Source organism: Triticum dicoccoides, chromosome 3B (assembly GCF_002162155.2).
Source record: "Triticum dicoccoides isolate Atlit2015 ecotype Zavitan chromosome 3B, WEW_v2.0, whole genome shotgun sequence".
Lineage (NCBI taxonomy): Eukaryota > Viridiplantae > Streptophyta > Magnoliopsida > Poales > Poaceae > Triticum > Triticum dicoccoides.
The window spans coordinates 242018174-242035671 of NC_041385.1; the positions used below are offsets into that span (position 1 = coordinate 242018174).

General features: G+C 47.2%; 1 protein-coding gene across 1 annotated transcript; it reads right to left on the minus strand.

The window, feature by feature from the left end:
• Positions 1 to 5760: 5760 nt before the first annotated feature.
• On the minus strand, positions 5761 to 9924 carry LOC119275717 (GTP-binding protein SAR1A-like). The gene is made up of 3 exons (XM_037556618.1): positions 9586 to 9924; positions 9316 to 9447; positions 5761 to 6378 (listed from the first exon to the last, which is right to left on the minus strand). The coding sequence occupies exons 1-3, from the start codon at positions 9712 to 9714 to the stop codon at positions 6058 to 6060; spliced, it is 582 nt and encodes a 193-aa protein (XP_037412515.1). The 5' UTR covers positions 9715 to 9924; the 3' UTR covers positions 5761 to 6057.
• Between the last annotated feature and the right edge of the window lie 7574 nt (positions 9925 to 17498).

Here is a 17498-nt window from a genome sequence, read left to right on the forward strand (position 1 = left end):
GAAAAAACGGCCCAGTTGCGCCCCCAGGACGCCGAAAATCGCCGGTTCGGACTTTTTTTCCGCCTGGCGGTCACAGGCCGAACCCGGCGCGCTGGGGAGCCGTTGGGGGCTCCGGCGCTAGGGAAAAGCACGTCTGGCCCACACCGACAGGGGAAAAGTCAAGGTTTTCTTCCCCCGACTCGCCTCGCACCCCCGCGCCCTCGGCCACCACTAGCTATATCCCGGCGACGGCCGCCGGCCTACTCCGCTAGATAGTCATTCCCTGCCGAAAAATAGCAGCGCTTCGCCGCGGCAGCCCCTCCCGCAGCAGCTGGGCGTTTCCGGCCGCGGAGGCGCGGTTTAACGGCGGGTACATTGTATGCGTCCTGGGAGGGGCCAACGGCTGGAGATGCCCTTAATGAGCACGGTGATAAAAGAGCAGGCTTGAAGAGTCCCCCCCGGCCGTAGAGCGATTGCGTGCCAAGGGAGACTTGACTGTACTTGGGTTGGATGGTTGTACGGAAAACTGTAGAGCCCGCATGCAGTTGGAAGGAAGGAGACCCATTTCCAGCCAAGCGCATCGCATGCACCCCCTCACCGAACGGTGATCTCGGAACGAGGAACATCTCCCCTCCCCTCCCCTCCCTCCAGCTCCAAGAATGCCAATTCCAGTCGCCAGTCATCTCCCCATTTGGTCACAACTCGGCACACGATGATCCAACGGGAAAGCGACGAATGTGCCAGCTTAGAAAGTTCCAGACGAACGAAAACTGCTCCTCCTGCTCGCAAATGGAAAACGATCGGGGCCAAGAAACACGGACTTTCTTCTTTTCAAACCATCATGGCGTTTGTTCCTTTCTTTCTCACGCCTGGGCCTGGGAACCTTCGGCGTGGCGCGGGCCGGGTGCCGACAAGCGCCGGGGTCGGCATCGCGCGGCCGCTCGTGCCGATCCGGCCACCTGGGCGGGGCGGGGCGGGCCGATCCCACCCCGTCGCTGGTTCTCGTACGTCTGTTTCGCTCGCGTGGCTCGCGGCGTTGCCGGCCCTATCCGCTGCTGCATGAGTTGCGGTCCGACGGGGAAGAACGTGTGGTGGGGAAGGCCGCGGGAGACCGGCACGGCCAAGCAAGCCAAAGCTCAAGTCCGAGCCGGCGGGCAAGGGTGAGACTTGCACGGAATACATACACGCTCCTCTTTTTCCTTGCCACTTCTGATTAATTAACCGCGGGAGTGGCCGACTGGCTACTGCAACTAGTATTCCGCAGATTTGATGGGTGGGGTTAAGAACCGCTACGTTCCGTTGGACAAGTGCGTGGCTTCGACGGAACTGAGAGAAGGCACGCGAAATGTTTTGCGTTGGTAAAATGGAAAAGATTTTGCTTGGTAGCCACATTAGGCTTGTTTGTCTGGTCGAGACCGGGAGCGCAGAGACAACGACTGCATGCGGCGAGAGAAAGGTGAAGAGATAATCTTCAGGCTCGTCTCGGATCTCCAAAGGCGCTCGCCTCTTTGGTGACGCTCGTGTTTTTGTGAGATTTGGTGGGAACATAATAATGGAATCTTTCGAAACACGGTTGTTCCTTTTATGGTTATCATTAACAAGATTAGATAGGAGATGTCTCTTTGGGTTTTGGCGGGCGCGAAGCATTTGAGCATTGTAATGCAACGAGAGTAGATTTTTTCTGTTGCCGCTTTGCAGCTGTTGTCTACAATTTTCTTTATTAATCAATGAAATTGTAAATCTTTTGCCTTTAAAAAAATAAAAAGAGGTGAAGAGATGGTCGCGGTTTCGATCAGGCTGCATGCAATTCAGACGGGCGGCAATCACAATTGAACGCGTAAGCGTGTGAACTCGGACGGTGACTCCGGTGAAATTCTAATCGGGCAGATTGCACAACAAAATGGATACTACATGGATATAAGAACCTTTCTTTTTGCAGGTGCATGGTAGGATAACTTGATGATTTGCTATAAAAGATTTCACGAAAGCCTGATGATGCTATGAGTGTGAGGTTTAAGTTGTGCACCATAACATTGTGCAAAATGACCCGAAAGTGCAAGAGTTCATGGCAAAGTTGAATGAAGATCAAATTGGCCTAGAAGGCATTGACTTTTTTATGGGAGATGATGGCCCGAAGTGGAGGAACAAGTGGATGAAGATGTGGTTGAGTTCGATACAGCAACAACCTGGAAGGTTGAGCAATTAGAAGATGAGGAGGATGTAGCAATATGCTATGCATGGATGCATGTATGTCTTGATGAGTTGGTTGGCATGGATCAAACCAACGACCAATGAGTTGGTTTGAATTTGAATCAAATTATTGACATCTATGCTTTTGAAACATCAAGATTTGACAAAGTATGTTGTAGAAATGAAGTTGAAATAAACTTTATACATGCAAAATGGTGAGACAAATAGCTAAAAAAAATTATTGGGAGTTACGTGAAGTTTTGGGGATGGGTTAGAAGGCACTCTCCCAATACCGAAGATGGGTATTTGACGCCTAAGTTTGCATTGTTGCTCTTAGTTAGAAGGCAACCTCCTAATACCGAAGATATTTTAGGGAACTAAATTTTAGAGGTCGTTTTTTGGTAACTAAGGTTTGAAGGTGGATTCGAAATGCGGCTCTTAGTTTTGGGATAAATTTTTGGCAAGTAATGTTTGAGAATGGATTACAACGTGCCCAGGCTTTAATAATTTAGTAGCTACACACGAAATTTTGGGATACGGTTCCACGAGCATCAATTATGAATAATAGAATAAAAAATACTGTAAAAAAATCAAACACTCCCTATTTCTTTAACATACATGATCGAGTGTTGTACTCATGTGTGAAGTTTTGCAAAAAAACGACATCAGTGGTATTCTAAGCAAAATAGACAAAACCGGTGCTATAAAAAAGAACATGTTTAAAGTACCCTCTCCTTTTTCTTTTTAGTTGGCATATTAGGTTTATCTCAAGTAAAACCTTCAGAAGTTTGACCAAATTTATAAAATGAACACCAAGATGCACAATACCAAATCAAAACCATTATACCCATCATGGAATATGTTTTATACTCTATTTATTTGATATTGTAGATGTTGATAATTTTAATATAAATTTGATCGGCCTATACATTATGGACCAGTCTTCAGTCAAGGATACAACTCTATCATCACAACCCATAAACAGAGCTGTACTGAACTGGCAAAAACGTAGGCCTTCCGATGATCCAAACCACACCCAAGTGCATGCAACCTGGGACTGATCTTCATTTCTGGACGAGGGAAGGAAAAGTTGAGTTGTATCACCACAGACCAGCAATGCAAGCTCCAAACGGGACTTGACCTTGCTGTTTGAGGATACTCCTGGCGTCTCGGTCTGCTTGGGTCTCCAGTCGATCCCAGGATACGTAGGAGAAGAAAGCCTGCGAGGTCGACATGTGTCGGAGATCAGCAATGGTTCGGATAGGAACCCCGGACCAAAACTCGCCTCGCCAACTTGTGCGTGCTTCCCTTTCTGCATGCCTTCTATTTCCAAGCCTTCTCTCGCGTATACATTCAGAGCACGCTAATGTGCTGAATTAGCAAAGGATGCCAAGGATAAGACGGTCTAGTTCAGTGCATGGCTGGGAATTATGAGAGCATCTCTAGCAGACCCCGCATCCCGCCGGCCCGTAAAATGCGTGTGCGGTTCGCGGAAAAATGGCTTTACGGGCTGGCGCGGACGGCCGCAGATGCAGACCCCGCATAACGGATCCGTAAAAAAGGATATTCGCGGAATATGCTTTTTTATGGATCGGCTTTGCGGGGTCTGGTCTGGCGCCGCTTCTCCCGGCCCGGAAAATCTAAATTTGCACCTTAATTTGATCCAACATAATGCATTTTTTTACTTTTTCAACAACATTGGATACATAAGACATCACCAAATCTTTGCTAGAATAGTAAGACTAAAGAAAACAAGAATCACAAGTATGCATTTTAAAATATTTTCAACATCCATAACTGCTCCCACTAGTTGAACTAATATCTTCTCCATGCATTCATTGTTGATCTGTGGACTCTTGATTTTGCATTCTTCTTTCTTCATCCTTGGTTCGAAAGAAGTAGACTTTGCTTCCCCTCTAGTTGCACATGCAGCCGCATCATTGCCTTCGATTCTACTAAGGAGTGCACGAACGTCTATTAAGTTTCTTTCTATCAATAAATCAATGTATTCGTCTTTCCAAAATCAAAATGAGCATCCATCTTCCTACACACATGATGATGTTCGAAACGAGCTACCGCATTTGAATCAAAGAATGAGCTATCAAAATGAGCCGAATGAAAACAACACGTACCCCGTCATTTTCCCGTTTGAAGAACACCCAACTGGGGTGCTTCGGCGTGCCCGAAGTTAGCCGCAGCACTGTCCGCGTGCAGTCGTCGCACTGTATGAGCGGCATCGGCGAGCCATAGAGCCGCTGCGCGAGCACCGAGCCCGGTGGACGGCCGACCGAATCCATGCCCGCAAACCGTCGGCGGCGGCGGGAGGACGAACCCGTACCTGCATGCGGCGATGCGACCTTGCCGGGGCTGCGCGAGATGCTCCCCGACCACTTCATCGCTTGGCGCAGCCACCGGCGATCGAAAATGCCAAATATGGCCGCCAGCGGTGAAGGGCCGCAGATCCGCAACTTTCCGGCCCGCCGACGCAGGAGGGGGGGGGGTGGAGGGCAACCTCGTGCGTGTGGCGGCCTCTCGGCGTGCTCCCGCCGGCTACTTTCGCCGAAATCTTGGGCGGCGGCCCCGCGGCAGGGCGAGGGGGAGAGGGGAGGTGGTTGCAGGGAAAATCGCGGGCTGGAATGTCTTCCCCACCAACCGCTCCCGCTATATGCAGGGTACCGACGGGCCGGGGGGGGGGACCGCGTTTTCGCGGGTTGGGGTCAATTTTTTGCCGCGCCCCTCAAAATTTTTTGCGGCCGACCGCGTTTGCGTGGTTTGTTCGGGCAGGATTTTTCGCGCTGACCCGCATTTTGGCAGTTATTTTACGGGTCGGGGCATTTTGCAGGGTCTGCTAGAGTTGCTCTAAGGCCTTGTTCAGTGCATGGCTACGGCTTTATTTGGCATGGATAGGATATGAATGGCTTTGTTCAGCCACGCGGCCTGGCGATGAGTAGAGAACGGAAGAGCGTCTCCGGTTGCAATAATACATACAGGATATCAATCTGCATTGCTGTGATGCAATGCAACCACACTTCTGCTGGACTGTGCTGATAATAGCATGGTGGTCTACTCCCTCCATCTCTTCTTATAGGCTGTTAGTTCTTCAGGCTTCCTGAATGCTTCAGGTGCAATGTTCGTCGTTGGCCGTACGACCAGCTTTATTTATTCTCTTCACCTAATCGATGGATTTTCAGCGCAAATGAAAGAAAGAAGAATGTTTGGCATAAAATTGTTGGCTCTTGCAGGAGGGGGTTCTGCCCCATGATAAGAGACGGAGGGACCACCTAAGAAAACCACACTGATTACACAGCAAAAACTAAGCAAGCGCAAGGTTCAGCGCATTTCTCGATGGACAGGGTTGCTCAAAAAGTTTCACCAACATATTCTACTACCTCTCTCTCAGTTTATAGGGCGTGCACGTACCCCTAAGTCGTCAATTTAACCAAACCTAATACAAGTCATATATTACAAAAATATACCAATATAAACTTCAGATGTTCTATTTTTCAAAGGTTTAATTTTTTTTATATAGTTTATATTAGGATGATAAAATTGGCAACCTAGGTATACGCATAGGACTTGTAAACTGAGACGGAGGGAGTAACAAACATTTCACCGACTGACATGACCGATTACAGTAGCTGAGACACTTCCCATAGTCTACAAATGATCCCAGCAACCACATTGTAACTAATAAAATCACCTTACACACCAACAGTCAAACAAATTTACGCAACCATATATCTAGGATTATCGTCAACTTACAGGCTTTCCCTATCACTAAGATAAACCTTTTCTTACAGCAGCAGTTTTCCCCAGAGCATCAAGGGTGAGGAGAGGGACAAAGAACCAGGACCTGAGTACTGCCACGCTGGACAGCAGGAAGGCCCCTCACTTGATGTACTGGGACATCCATTTGAAACCTTCGCCATAGCCCATCTTGCGGACAATGCTGCACATGAACACCTCCAGGGGCCGCACATTTGAATCCGACAAGTTCACGTTGCCCTTCCCAGTGGTGAAGTTGCTCAGCCCAAGGTAGTAGCGCAGCTCCTCCTCGGATGCTGCGATAGGTATGTCAATCTTGTTACCCAGTACGAGGAAAGGCACATTCGCTAGGGAGTCATCTGAAAGAAGGCCGTCCAGCTCCTTCTTCGACTCTGCAAACCGTTCCTTGTCAGCAGCGTCCACCAAGTAAACAACCGCATCCACCTATCAGACAGAATAGGAATTAAAAGAAGCCAGCAGAATCATATGACAACATAAAAGTAAACTGCCCAAATTAATAATTCACAGTTCACTACTAATGGTTACGGCATGGGGCAGTATCCAACTAAGCGAAAATGTGGCAGCAGACATTATCTCTTTGGATTAAACTCTGAGTGATATACAGTCATTTTCATTCTGCTTCTACAATACATGAAAAACTGAACCCACTCCACTGCACTTCAAATGTTATTTTCACGACAAGATAATAGAAGCGTTCACAAGTTGTATTTGTGAACATATAGTCATACAAGTAGGATTTCCTTGTGATATATGCAGATATGTGAACAGTGGAGCAGCACAAAAGATGGCACTGGTGACATGTGAAGTTGTTCATTATGGACTACTTCGGGGTAAAATGGTGTTCTTCTTTTTCACCTCTGCTATCCAGATGGATAGAAGAGTATGCATTCCTGGACACTTTTGCGTGTTAATTATTTATGGGGAAAGAAAAAGAAACTGAAAATGACAAAGAGGTAGTACTAAAGCCCATCCAAACTATTAACTAGTTCATGACAGAACTGCCAAGTCCTAACAGCCACATACCAAGGAGGCAAGGACAGATAAGCTGCACATATTTACTAAGAGCAGCACATACCAAGGACAGAAGAGCTTTAGCTGACTAACTACTTTCCATGTGTACTCACTCCTATTTAACAAGCAAATATAAAAAGTACACGGCTTGTGATCATAACAAAGCATGCATTACACTCTTATTGTAATGTTTCAATCAAACTTCCAACATTGTCACATTATGAAAATTCCCTCAGAGCAATCAAATAGTAGAAGTTAGATCAAAAATTGAAGCACCAATTCCCTGTAGATATCAATACTCATATCAGGTGCATTGTAGACCCTGTATCCATATACACTGGTGTTTGCACAGAAGATACAATCAGCACATAAATAATTTAAGTAAGAATAGGGTCAAGGCACAGAACCAACAACACAAAAGAAATATATGAACCTTCTGATGAACATTACAGAAGGCTACTCAAATAAATTATTAGTCATGCATCTCACTTGATCACTTCCACTTTACAGACTGTGATTAGTGCAGTAAATGCATTATGCATTACGGCTGAACATTCGGAGCGCATTGTCCATACATGTAAGCCTTGAAGAGGATTACATATTTACAATGTAACTACTCTATTCCATCTATTTAAAATCTCGATGAGCAAGCATGGCAACAGTGTAACAGAAAAATTACCGGCAAGAAACAAAGCTACAAGCACCAGAAATGCATAGATCTCAGCTTTGTTGCTGGTTGATATATTATCCCGTTAACAATCCTAGTCGATCACCGTCAAAAAAACAATCCCAGTCGATTAACATCACAACACAAGAAATTTCTAGATCTATAAGATGCCAAGTTCACAGGAAATAGAACACAATTCATATGGCTAAGTCTTCAACAGTTATGCATGAGCACATCTGAGACCATAGTAAACTAGTTGTGCCTAAATTTACAGGTATTACAAAGAATGAAAGATAAGAGAGCAATGTGTTCTCGAAGAAAAATATAACAGAATTTGGAAAGGTGTTGTTTGAGCCCAGAAACCAGTTAAAAACCTGTGAACAGATACATGGTCAAGTTTCTTTTCCAGGAGAACTGTCCTAAAGAAAAATGGAATAATGATCAAACCTTATTTGATCGCTTAACTTCATGTCTTAACGTACGTAAGGCATGTAATTTTGGAAGAACCTTTGGTGAACACAGGTTAAATATGCCTAGAAGACATGATAGATAGCTGAATACTCCCAAGGAGAGGTCAATATAATGTACAATCCCGTTGACTGGAGCAAGACTATCAAAATACTAGACTAGTACAGTCGGTTGTCTCATTCCCATCCCCAGTTGTAGTTTTTTATGTAAACCCCACAAGTGATGTCAACTCACTAAACAGTTTTTATGGAAGAACAGGAACAAGTGCCACTTCCAAACAATAGGGGAACACCGCAGTCTTTAGATAGTTAATTGGTAAAGTGGAAAGTATGAGTCATGCATTCAGAATGTTCTCCAAACACAGTGATACATTTAACTTGGGCAATTGTCCCTAAAAAATACTGGACTTATGTGCTTCCTTGATGATAGCAGCAAGCCAGTAACTCGGGAATAAACAAGAATGGACTATAAACATCTATAGTTTGGTGAATGTGGTATATCCGGTGGACCTTCTGCTAGGAAACAGATTCTCACCCTTTGATTCATATGGCTGTTGCAAAGTGATGTTAGGAAGCATTGTTAAGTTTTAAGTTGGCCAGGAAAATCCAGGCAACTCTCTGTCCATCCATCATCTGAATAAGATTAGCACTAATACCAATTTTGCTCAAAGTGGCTGCAGTTACACCCATTATTATGTTTTCTGCAGAGACCTACATAGCTACACCGCCCCATTCAAATTTGGCCTACTGTCGATCACAGTGGCCTGAATACAAGAGCTAGAATATCTTGTGTCATTTTCAGAATAACATAGTGAACAGTTGGCTACAATCACAAACCAGCATTGGCAGCATTCCCGGTTGCTAAATGGAGGTGTCTCCACATGATGAGATTCAGTAACAGAATAAGATGTTAAATTATATTGATAAATTATGCTTGGTCTACCGACTAGATGCCCCCAGTGCCTTACCTACTCAGATGCATGCCTCTGATCCTAAATACTCCTGCTTATGTCTCTAACCTCCATTTCTTGGTTTCATTCAGTACAAGAGCTACTTCTTGCAGAGATCTCAAAGCAATTGCACAAAGTAGAATTATTAACAATACGTCGAGATCTCAAAGCAATTGCACAAAGTAGAATTATCAACCATACGTCGAGATCTCATAGCAATTGCACACAGACAAAGAAGCAGACAGCAAGAAGAGGCAAAGGTAACCTTGGCGTAGTAGTCCTTCCAGACTCGGCGGGCGATCTGGTGGCCACCGAGATCGAAGGTCTTGAACTTGATCTGGCCGATGCTCAGCTCCTCCGACGTCGGGTACTGCGTCGGCTGGTGCTGCACCAGCCGCTGCCATCCAATCGGAAGCACAAACACACCAGTCAGACGAAATCAAGAATCGCCGGCAAGCAGAAAGGACGACAAGATCGGATTCCGCTTCCAGGGAAGAGAGGGGAAGGCTACAGATCGAAATAACAGAAGAGAGACCTCGTCCTTGAGCATGTGGAGGAGGGTGGTCTTGCCGGCGTTGTCCAGGCCGAGGAAGAGGATCTTGGCCTCCTTCTGCCACAGCCCCAGCGACGCCAGCACCCCGTAGAACCAATCCACCAGAAACATCTCTTCTCGTCCGCCTCCTCTTCTCCGGCGATCTCTTCCTCTTCCTCCTCACACCGAACGACCGGTCGACGCTCGCCTCTTCCACTCTCTCTCTCTCTCCCCCTCGCTGGCTCGCTGGCTGGCTTTGCGTCGGAGAGAAAGGATTTTATCCCTCGCTCCTCTCCTTCGTGAGGCTATGTGTTCTGTTCTAGATTCTTCGCTGGCGCGGCGTGCACTTGCTTCTAGAAACTATGCCAAAAGCGAGTAGAATGAGGTGATTTTATAATTAACCCCTCCAAACTTAAAGCATCACATCACCTCGTCTCTTAAGCCAATTTTTTTTGCCTCATGATTGTCCGTGCGTTGCAACGGGGATATAGATTCTATGAAATTAAATAGTTGATTCCTATTAACACATTTCTTTCAACATGCACACATATGAAGAGACGAATCCACCATAGGGGCAAGCTGGGGCAGTCGCTGCGGGTCACTAACGGCAGAGAGAGTACCCCACCCCTTGCTTCAAATCGCCATGGACAACCCCCTCAGGTCGCTATTGCTGCAGGTTTGTGTTCTACGTCAAATAGTTACGCGAGAAGGAAGAAGGAACAGACCAAATGAGCTTAAGTGAGCCCATATAGTGGTATATACACATTGCAGCCCAGCCCAATAGATGGAGAGCTTCACCGAGCGGCGTGGAGAAACCGATCGATCCAAATCGGTTGATCTCAATTACCCATTGGGCTATTGCCAATCCCTAGCCACAGCTTACTACGCGACATGGCTCCTCATTGCTGGCTGCTCTTGCTTGATGCTCATCATCGTCTGCATGTGTCAAGCCTTCGTCGGGGATGGACTTACAGGAGGAGAATGGATTGCAGACGAGGAGGAAGCGGCAACAACACTTTCGGCAGCGGGGGCACGAGATGGCACCTGCACCTCAAGCATGCACGCGACATCGCCAATGATCAACAACTACGTGTCTTTCTCTCCCATGCTCCTCCTCTATACATTTGAATTTGATGGTTACAGTGCAAAAAAAATTACAAAATACTCAAATGTAGTATTGAAAGTGCATTTATACCTAAATGGTGTTTTGGTGTGATGAAAATGTGGTTAGTGACTAATGACGGTTACTAAGTTTATCTCATGTCCTTGGTCCCTCAGAGGTTATTTTAAGGAGATGGTTGACCCCCCTCCCCCTTCAAAAGGGGAAAAGGCGTGGTTCTTCGACGACTAAAGTTTTGTTTTGTTGTCCTTGAGTCATAGGATCACCACATTATTAAGAGGGGTCAAGATGCTCGAATGAAAAGTGTGGGAACATGTGAAACATATACACTAGCCATCCCAAGTTCATCCACCCCAAAAAATGCCATACTTTCCCTCAAGATGTGCCCTTTGACTGCATACCCGATGCACCACGAGGTCCAAGGAATGCTCCCTGGATACCCCATGCACACAGGCCTCCCGACCTTCATGCACATGGGGCCAGGGTCTTAAACCCTCCAGACACCCTGTGGACACGAGGTCTGACCACTTGCACACGGTGTAGAGTGGTTCAGTCTCTAGATACCCCATGCACATAGGGTACCCAGGCAGCCAAAGACTACCTCTTGAGGAGGGTATAACCCCCCCCCCCCTCTCATACCTCCAACTCCAACTCTAGTGTCTTGTGAGCCTTCCACAATTGGTACACCTTGATTTGCTCAATACTCTCAATTCCTCAACACAAACTTGTTGATACTTTGGGATTTGAGAGCAAGACCCGTTATACACTTCGACAAAACCAATTAATGTCCCCCGCTTGATTTCTTTATCCACACTCATTACTCTTGGAGATTGGGCTCCTAGTTGATTAGGAGTCAAGGCACATTAGCTTCCTTTGTGTGTGGTGTGCTCCGAGAAGTTTGTAATGGTGTGGTGGTCGCCTTCAAGACCAACCCCGAGTGACTTGACACTCATCCGTTGGGAGTGACTCAAAGGGAGAATAAGGTGAGCCACTTGATGGCACTCCGGAGCTTTGGTTTCGGCACCTCTCCAATTACTCCTATAAAGGATGTTGGAGTACCCGCATTCTGGGAGCCTCCGCAAGCGAGAGTGCCCTATGTGATGTTTGTTTGTGCGGTGGCGTTTGGCAAGCACCTCCATGGGGTTGTCTGCACGTCCGGTCTCCTCAGAGGGCGCGCACCCGGGTGAATCGCCTCAGGGGTCCGTGTGGTCTAGGCCACCGTCATGTAGTTTTCTTGGTGGTGTCTATGTGTGCCGTCTCGCTCATTGCCCCACGCGCGACGGCCCAGCTAGACATGCCTTCAGCTCTTTGCCCCCCATCAGGCTAAGTCGTCCATGCCTGGTGGCCTCGTTCATTCATGGCTCCTTGGCGCTCTCGCGACCTTCAAATCTCCATCGACGCGTCGCACCCGCCCTATTTTCCTCACAGGTCCACGGGCGCGGTTGGGACCACCTCCCTATGTTGGATTTACGTCACGCCCGCATGTGTCATCTCGTGCGCTGCTCCATGCACGAGGGTGAGCCAAGACAGGTTGTCAGCATCGTTGGTCCTCGGCCGATCTCGTTCGCTCGCGCAGGACGACTGCCCCGGGTGTCAAGCCTACCCGCCTATGTGTGTGCGCTCCAAATGGCTCAAGGTGTTGGCTAGGAGTTGGGTGGTCGGGGGGTTGTTTAGCTGTTGGGTGTTGGCCGGTTTTCGTCCGCCTCCCTGCCCCTATCGCCTATTGAGAAACGCAATAGAAAAACAAAAAATTCGCGCCTACTATCACCCAAGATCAATATGAAGATGCATAACAAGTTGGGATCACGATCGTTACCGTCACCGAGTTGTAGCGGAAGAAGAACATGTTGGTGTAGATCGTACTTGGAGTCCCTCGAACCGTAGATGAACGACCCCTCGTACCGACCATGCACTACTGCAGGATGCTGCTAACGCGACACTACGATAAGAGACCCTTCGACGAAACTGTGTGCGATGCAATAATCGCAAACGGTGGTGTAAAAAACCGTCAAAAAAGGTGCAAAATGTTTGCGATCACGGATGCATCAAACACGGTTCAGATTTTAGTTGCACGTGCGATGCAGGGCATACAGTTCAGTTCAATGAACCGTTTGCGATGAGGAGGAATAAAAGAAACGGGCAGCCAGATGAAGGTGTGTGCGATACACAGCATACGGTTCACTCGGATGAGTTGTTTGTGATTAGGCAACACAAAAGAAACGGTCAGCCAGATGAAGGTGTGTGCGATATACGACATATAGTTCACTCGAATGAACTGTTTTCGATTAGGCAACACAACAGAAAGGTTCAACCAGATCAAGATGTGTGCAATGGAGGGCATACAGTTCATTCCGATAAACTGTTTGTGTTGAGCCAAGAGAACAGAAATGTTTCACATAAACAAGATGCGTGTAATACGCGGCAAACATCCAATTACATAGGTGGGTAATACACACATGACATTTCCACACACCAAAGTAAGCTATTAAATGCATAATTAACTAGGATAAATGATCATCTAATTATCATCTACTTCTTGTGCTAGCTCGATGTTTCTTCTATGTAAGTTTCCATTAATTGATGGCATTTTATGAACACGCCACCGTTTCCCGCCATTTTCTCACCGGTTTCCCGCCACCCAGTGATATTGTGCATAAACCTAGGCGACGCGTGATGCACGGAGGCAACAAGCGCAGCCTGTAGCACATCCACCTTTTCCAAGCATGCCAACCCACTAAAGTGCCGCCTCTGCCATGAACCTCGTCGACGAGGAAAACAAGCAGGCATCACGGCCCGTCGAGGCCGAGGAGCTCCCCGGCAACACGATGGATGATGCCGTGATGCGCGTCATTGCCAGGGTTGAGCAGACCCTTGGCGCATGGCGCTTCAGTGCCGCGGATCTAGATAGGCATGTCAGCACCGACAGGCTGCAGCTCGCCGCACAACATGATCGATGGCGCACCGCAGAGCAAGCTAGGCATGTCACCACCGATAGGCTGCGGCTCGCCGCACGGCGAGACCGTTGGGGCGCCGTAGAGCGAGAGGCGCGGCGTGCCGCACAGCAAGAGCAGATCCATCGACGCTTGCCTGTTGTCGACACGGCGTCGTAGCTGGGTACACGTCCCGTCAGTACCCCCATTCCTTGCCAGGAGTGGGCAAAGGCCCTCTACGCCGTACTTGCACCAGAGGCAGGCCGCGCCGTACTTGCACCGGACGCCCGCCACACCGTTCGCATGGGTCGCACCGTTCGCCTTGTCCGCGGCCCGCTTGATGCCAACGTGCTGGTTGGTAGGCTCGACCGCCTCCTTGGCCCAAGTGTCCACCCGGGCGCAGTAGAGGAACATGGCCGTCGCATACTTGAGTTGGTGATCTCCGATGAAATAGCCAACTTGGAGCTCGAGATCGCACTCCAGATGTACCGCGAGTGTGTCGACCGCTTGGACGAACGCCTGCACGAGTTTAGGCAGAGCCAAGAGCTACCATAGGCAAGGGCTGCTGGTCATGGTCTCATGGACGCGTTTTATTTTGTTGAGTCGTTTCGACGTGAATAGCTATGTATTCACAACAATCATAGTATTGCTCTGTTTATTGCTTTGTTCATGTGTGTACTCTATTTTCCGTTCTTATATGTTCTGTTTCAATGTGTGTATATACGCTTTCCATTCTGTATATGTGGATGATAACAACTAGATTCATATGAAATGACTTTAAAAGGTCAAATGACCCCTGAAATTTTCCAAATTTTCACATGACAGTTGTATTAGTGCAAGTTAAACTTAGAAAAAAAAATTGAAGGCCGTACGGGGAAGCTATCTCCCGTTTGTCATCAAACATGCATTGTTCCCTCTCGAAACCACTAGACTTCTAGTAAGTTGCTCCGGTTTGTGAGGGGTGTGTGTCCAAACTTTCGTCCCACATACCAATTTTTGTACCACATCATCTTGGTGGCATGACATTACATCAAGCAAGGTTTCATGTTTTTCTGATCATTTTTTATTTTTTGGAATTTAAATGCCATGGCACTGAAGGAAATATGCCCTAGAGGCAATAATAAAGTTGTTATTTATATTTCCTTATATCATGATAAATGTTTATTATTCATGCTAGAATTGTATTAACCAGAAACTTAGTACATGTGTGAATACATAGACAAACAAAGTGTCACTAGTATGCCTCTACTTGACTAGCTCGTTAATCAAAGATGGTTAAGTTTCCTAGCCATAGACATGAGTTGTCATTTGATGAATGGGATCACATCATTAGTGAATGATGTGATTGACTTGACCCATTCCGTTAGCTTAGCACTTGATCGTTTAGTATGTTGCTATTGCTTTCTTCATGACTTATACATCTTCCTATGACTATGAGATTATGCAACTCCCGAATACCAGAGGAACACTTTGTGTGCTACCAAACATCACAACGTAACTAGGTGATTATAAAGATGCTCTACAGGTGTCTCCGATGGTGTTTGTTGAGTTGGCATATATCGAGATTAGGATTTGTCACTCCGATTGTCGGAGAGGTATCTCTGGGCCCTCTCGGTAATGCACATCACTATAAGCCTTGCAAGCAATGTGACTAATGAGTTAGTTGCGGGATGATGCATTACGGAACAAGTGAAGAGACTTGCCGGTAACGAGACTGAACTAGGTATTGAGATACTGACGATCGAATCTCGGGCAAGTAACCTACCGATGACAAAGGGAACAACATATGTTGTTATGCGGTTTGACCGATAAAGATCTTCGTAGAATATGTAGGAGCCAATATGAGCATCCAGGTTCCGCTATTGGTTATTAACCGGAGACGTGTCTCGGTCATGTCTACATAGTTCTCGAACCCGTAGGGTCCGCACGCTTAACGTTCGGGACGATCAATATTATGAGTTTATGTGTTTTGATATACCGAAGGTAGTTCGGAGTCCCGGATATGATCACAGACATGACGAGGAGTCTCGAAATGGTCGAGATATAAAGATCGATATATTGGATGACTATATTTGGACGTCAGAATGGTTCCGAGTGAGTTCGGGCATATACCGGAGCACCGGGAGGTTACCGAGACCCCCGGGAGGTATATGGGCCTTATTGGGCCATAGTGGGAGAGAGGAGAAGGGAGCAAAGGAAGGGTCGCCCCCAAGCCCAATCTGAATTGGGAGGGAGGGCGTCCCCCTTTCCTTCCTCCTCCCCCCCTTCCTTCCACTCCTAGTCCAACTAGGGAAGGGGGGGATCCTACCCCCGGTGGGAGTACGACTCCCCATGGGGCGCGCCATAGGAGGGCCGGCTCTCCCCCTCCTCCACTCCTTTATATACGGGGGAGGGGGCACCCCATAGACACAAGTTGATCATTGATCTCTTAGCCGTGTGCGGTGCCCCCCTCCGCCATAATCCACCTCGGTCATATCTTCGTAGTGCTTACGCGAAGCCCTGCGCCGGTAGCTTCATCATCACCGTCATCACGCCATCGTGCTGACGAAGCTCTCCATCGACACTCTGCTAGATCTGAATTCTTGGGGCGTCACCGAGCCGAACGTGTGCAGATCGCGGAGGTGTCGTACCTTCGGTGCTAGGATCGGTCGACCGTGAAGACGTACGACTACATCAACCGCGTTGTCATAACGCTCCCGCTTACGGTCTATGAGGGTACGTAGACAACACTCTCTCCTCTCGTTGCTATGCATCACCATGATCTTGCGTGTGTGTAGGAATTTTTTTGAAATTTCTACGTTCCCCAACAGTGGCATCCGAGCCTGGTTTATGCGTAGATGTTATATGCACGAGTAGAACACAAGTGAGTTGTGGGAGATAATAGTCATACTGCTTACCAGCATGTCATACTTTGATTTGGCAGTATTGTTGGATGAAGCGGCCTGGACCGACATTACGCGTATGCTTACACGAGACTGGTTCTACCGACGTGCTTCGCACACATGTGGCTGGTGGGTGTCAGTTTCTCCAACTTTAGTTGAATCGAGTGTGGCTACGCCCGGTCCTTCTTGAAGGTTAAAACAGCGCATGCTTGACGAAAAATCATTGTGGTCTTGATGCGTAGGTAAGAACGGTTCTTGCTCAACCCGTAGCAGCCACGTAAAACTTGCAACAACAAAGTAGAGAACATCTAACTTGTTTTTGCAGGGCATGTTGTGATGTGATATGGTCAAGACATGATGCTAAATTTTATTGTATGAGATGATCATGTTTTGTAACGGAGTTATCGGCAACTGGCATGAGCCATATGGTTGTTGCTTTATTGTATGCAATGCAATCGCCCTGTAATTGTTTTTACTTTATCACTAAGCAGTAGCGATAGTCGTAGAAACAATAGTTGGCGAGACGACAATGATGCTACGATGGAGATCAAGGTGTCGCGCCGGTGACGATGGTGATCATAACGGTGCTTTGGAGATGGAGATCAAAGGCACAAGATGATGATGGCCATATCATATCACTTATATTGATTGCATGTGATGTTTATCCTTTATGCATCTTATTTTGCTTTGATTGGCGTTAGCATTATAAGATGATCTCTCACTAAATTTCAAAGTACAAGTGTTCTCCCTGAGTATGCACTATTGTGAAAGTTCGTCGTGCCGAGACACCACATGATGATCGGGTGTGATAAGCTCTACGTTCACATACAACGGGTGCAAGCCAGATTTGCACACGCAGAATACTCGGGTTAAACTTGACGAGCCTAGCATATGCAGATATGGCCTTGGAACACTGGAGACTGAAAGGTCGAGCGTGAATCATATAGTAGATATGATCAATATAGTGATGTTCACCATTGAAAA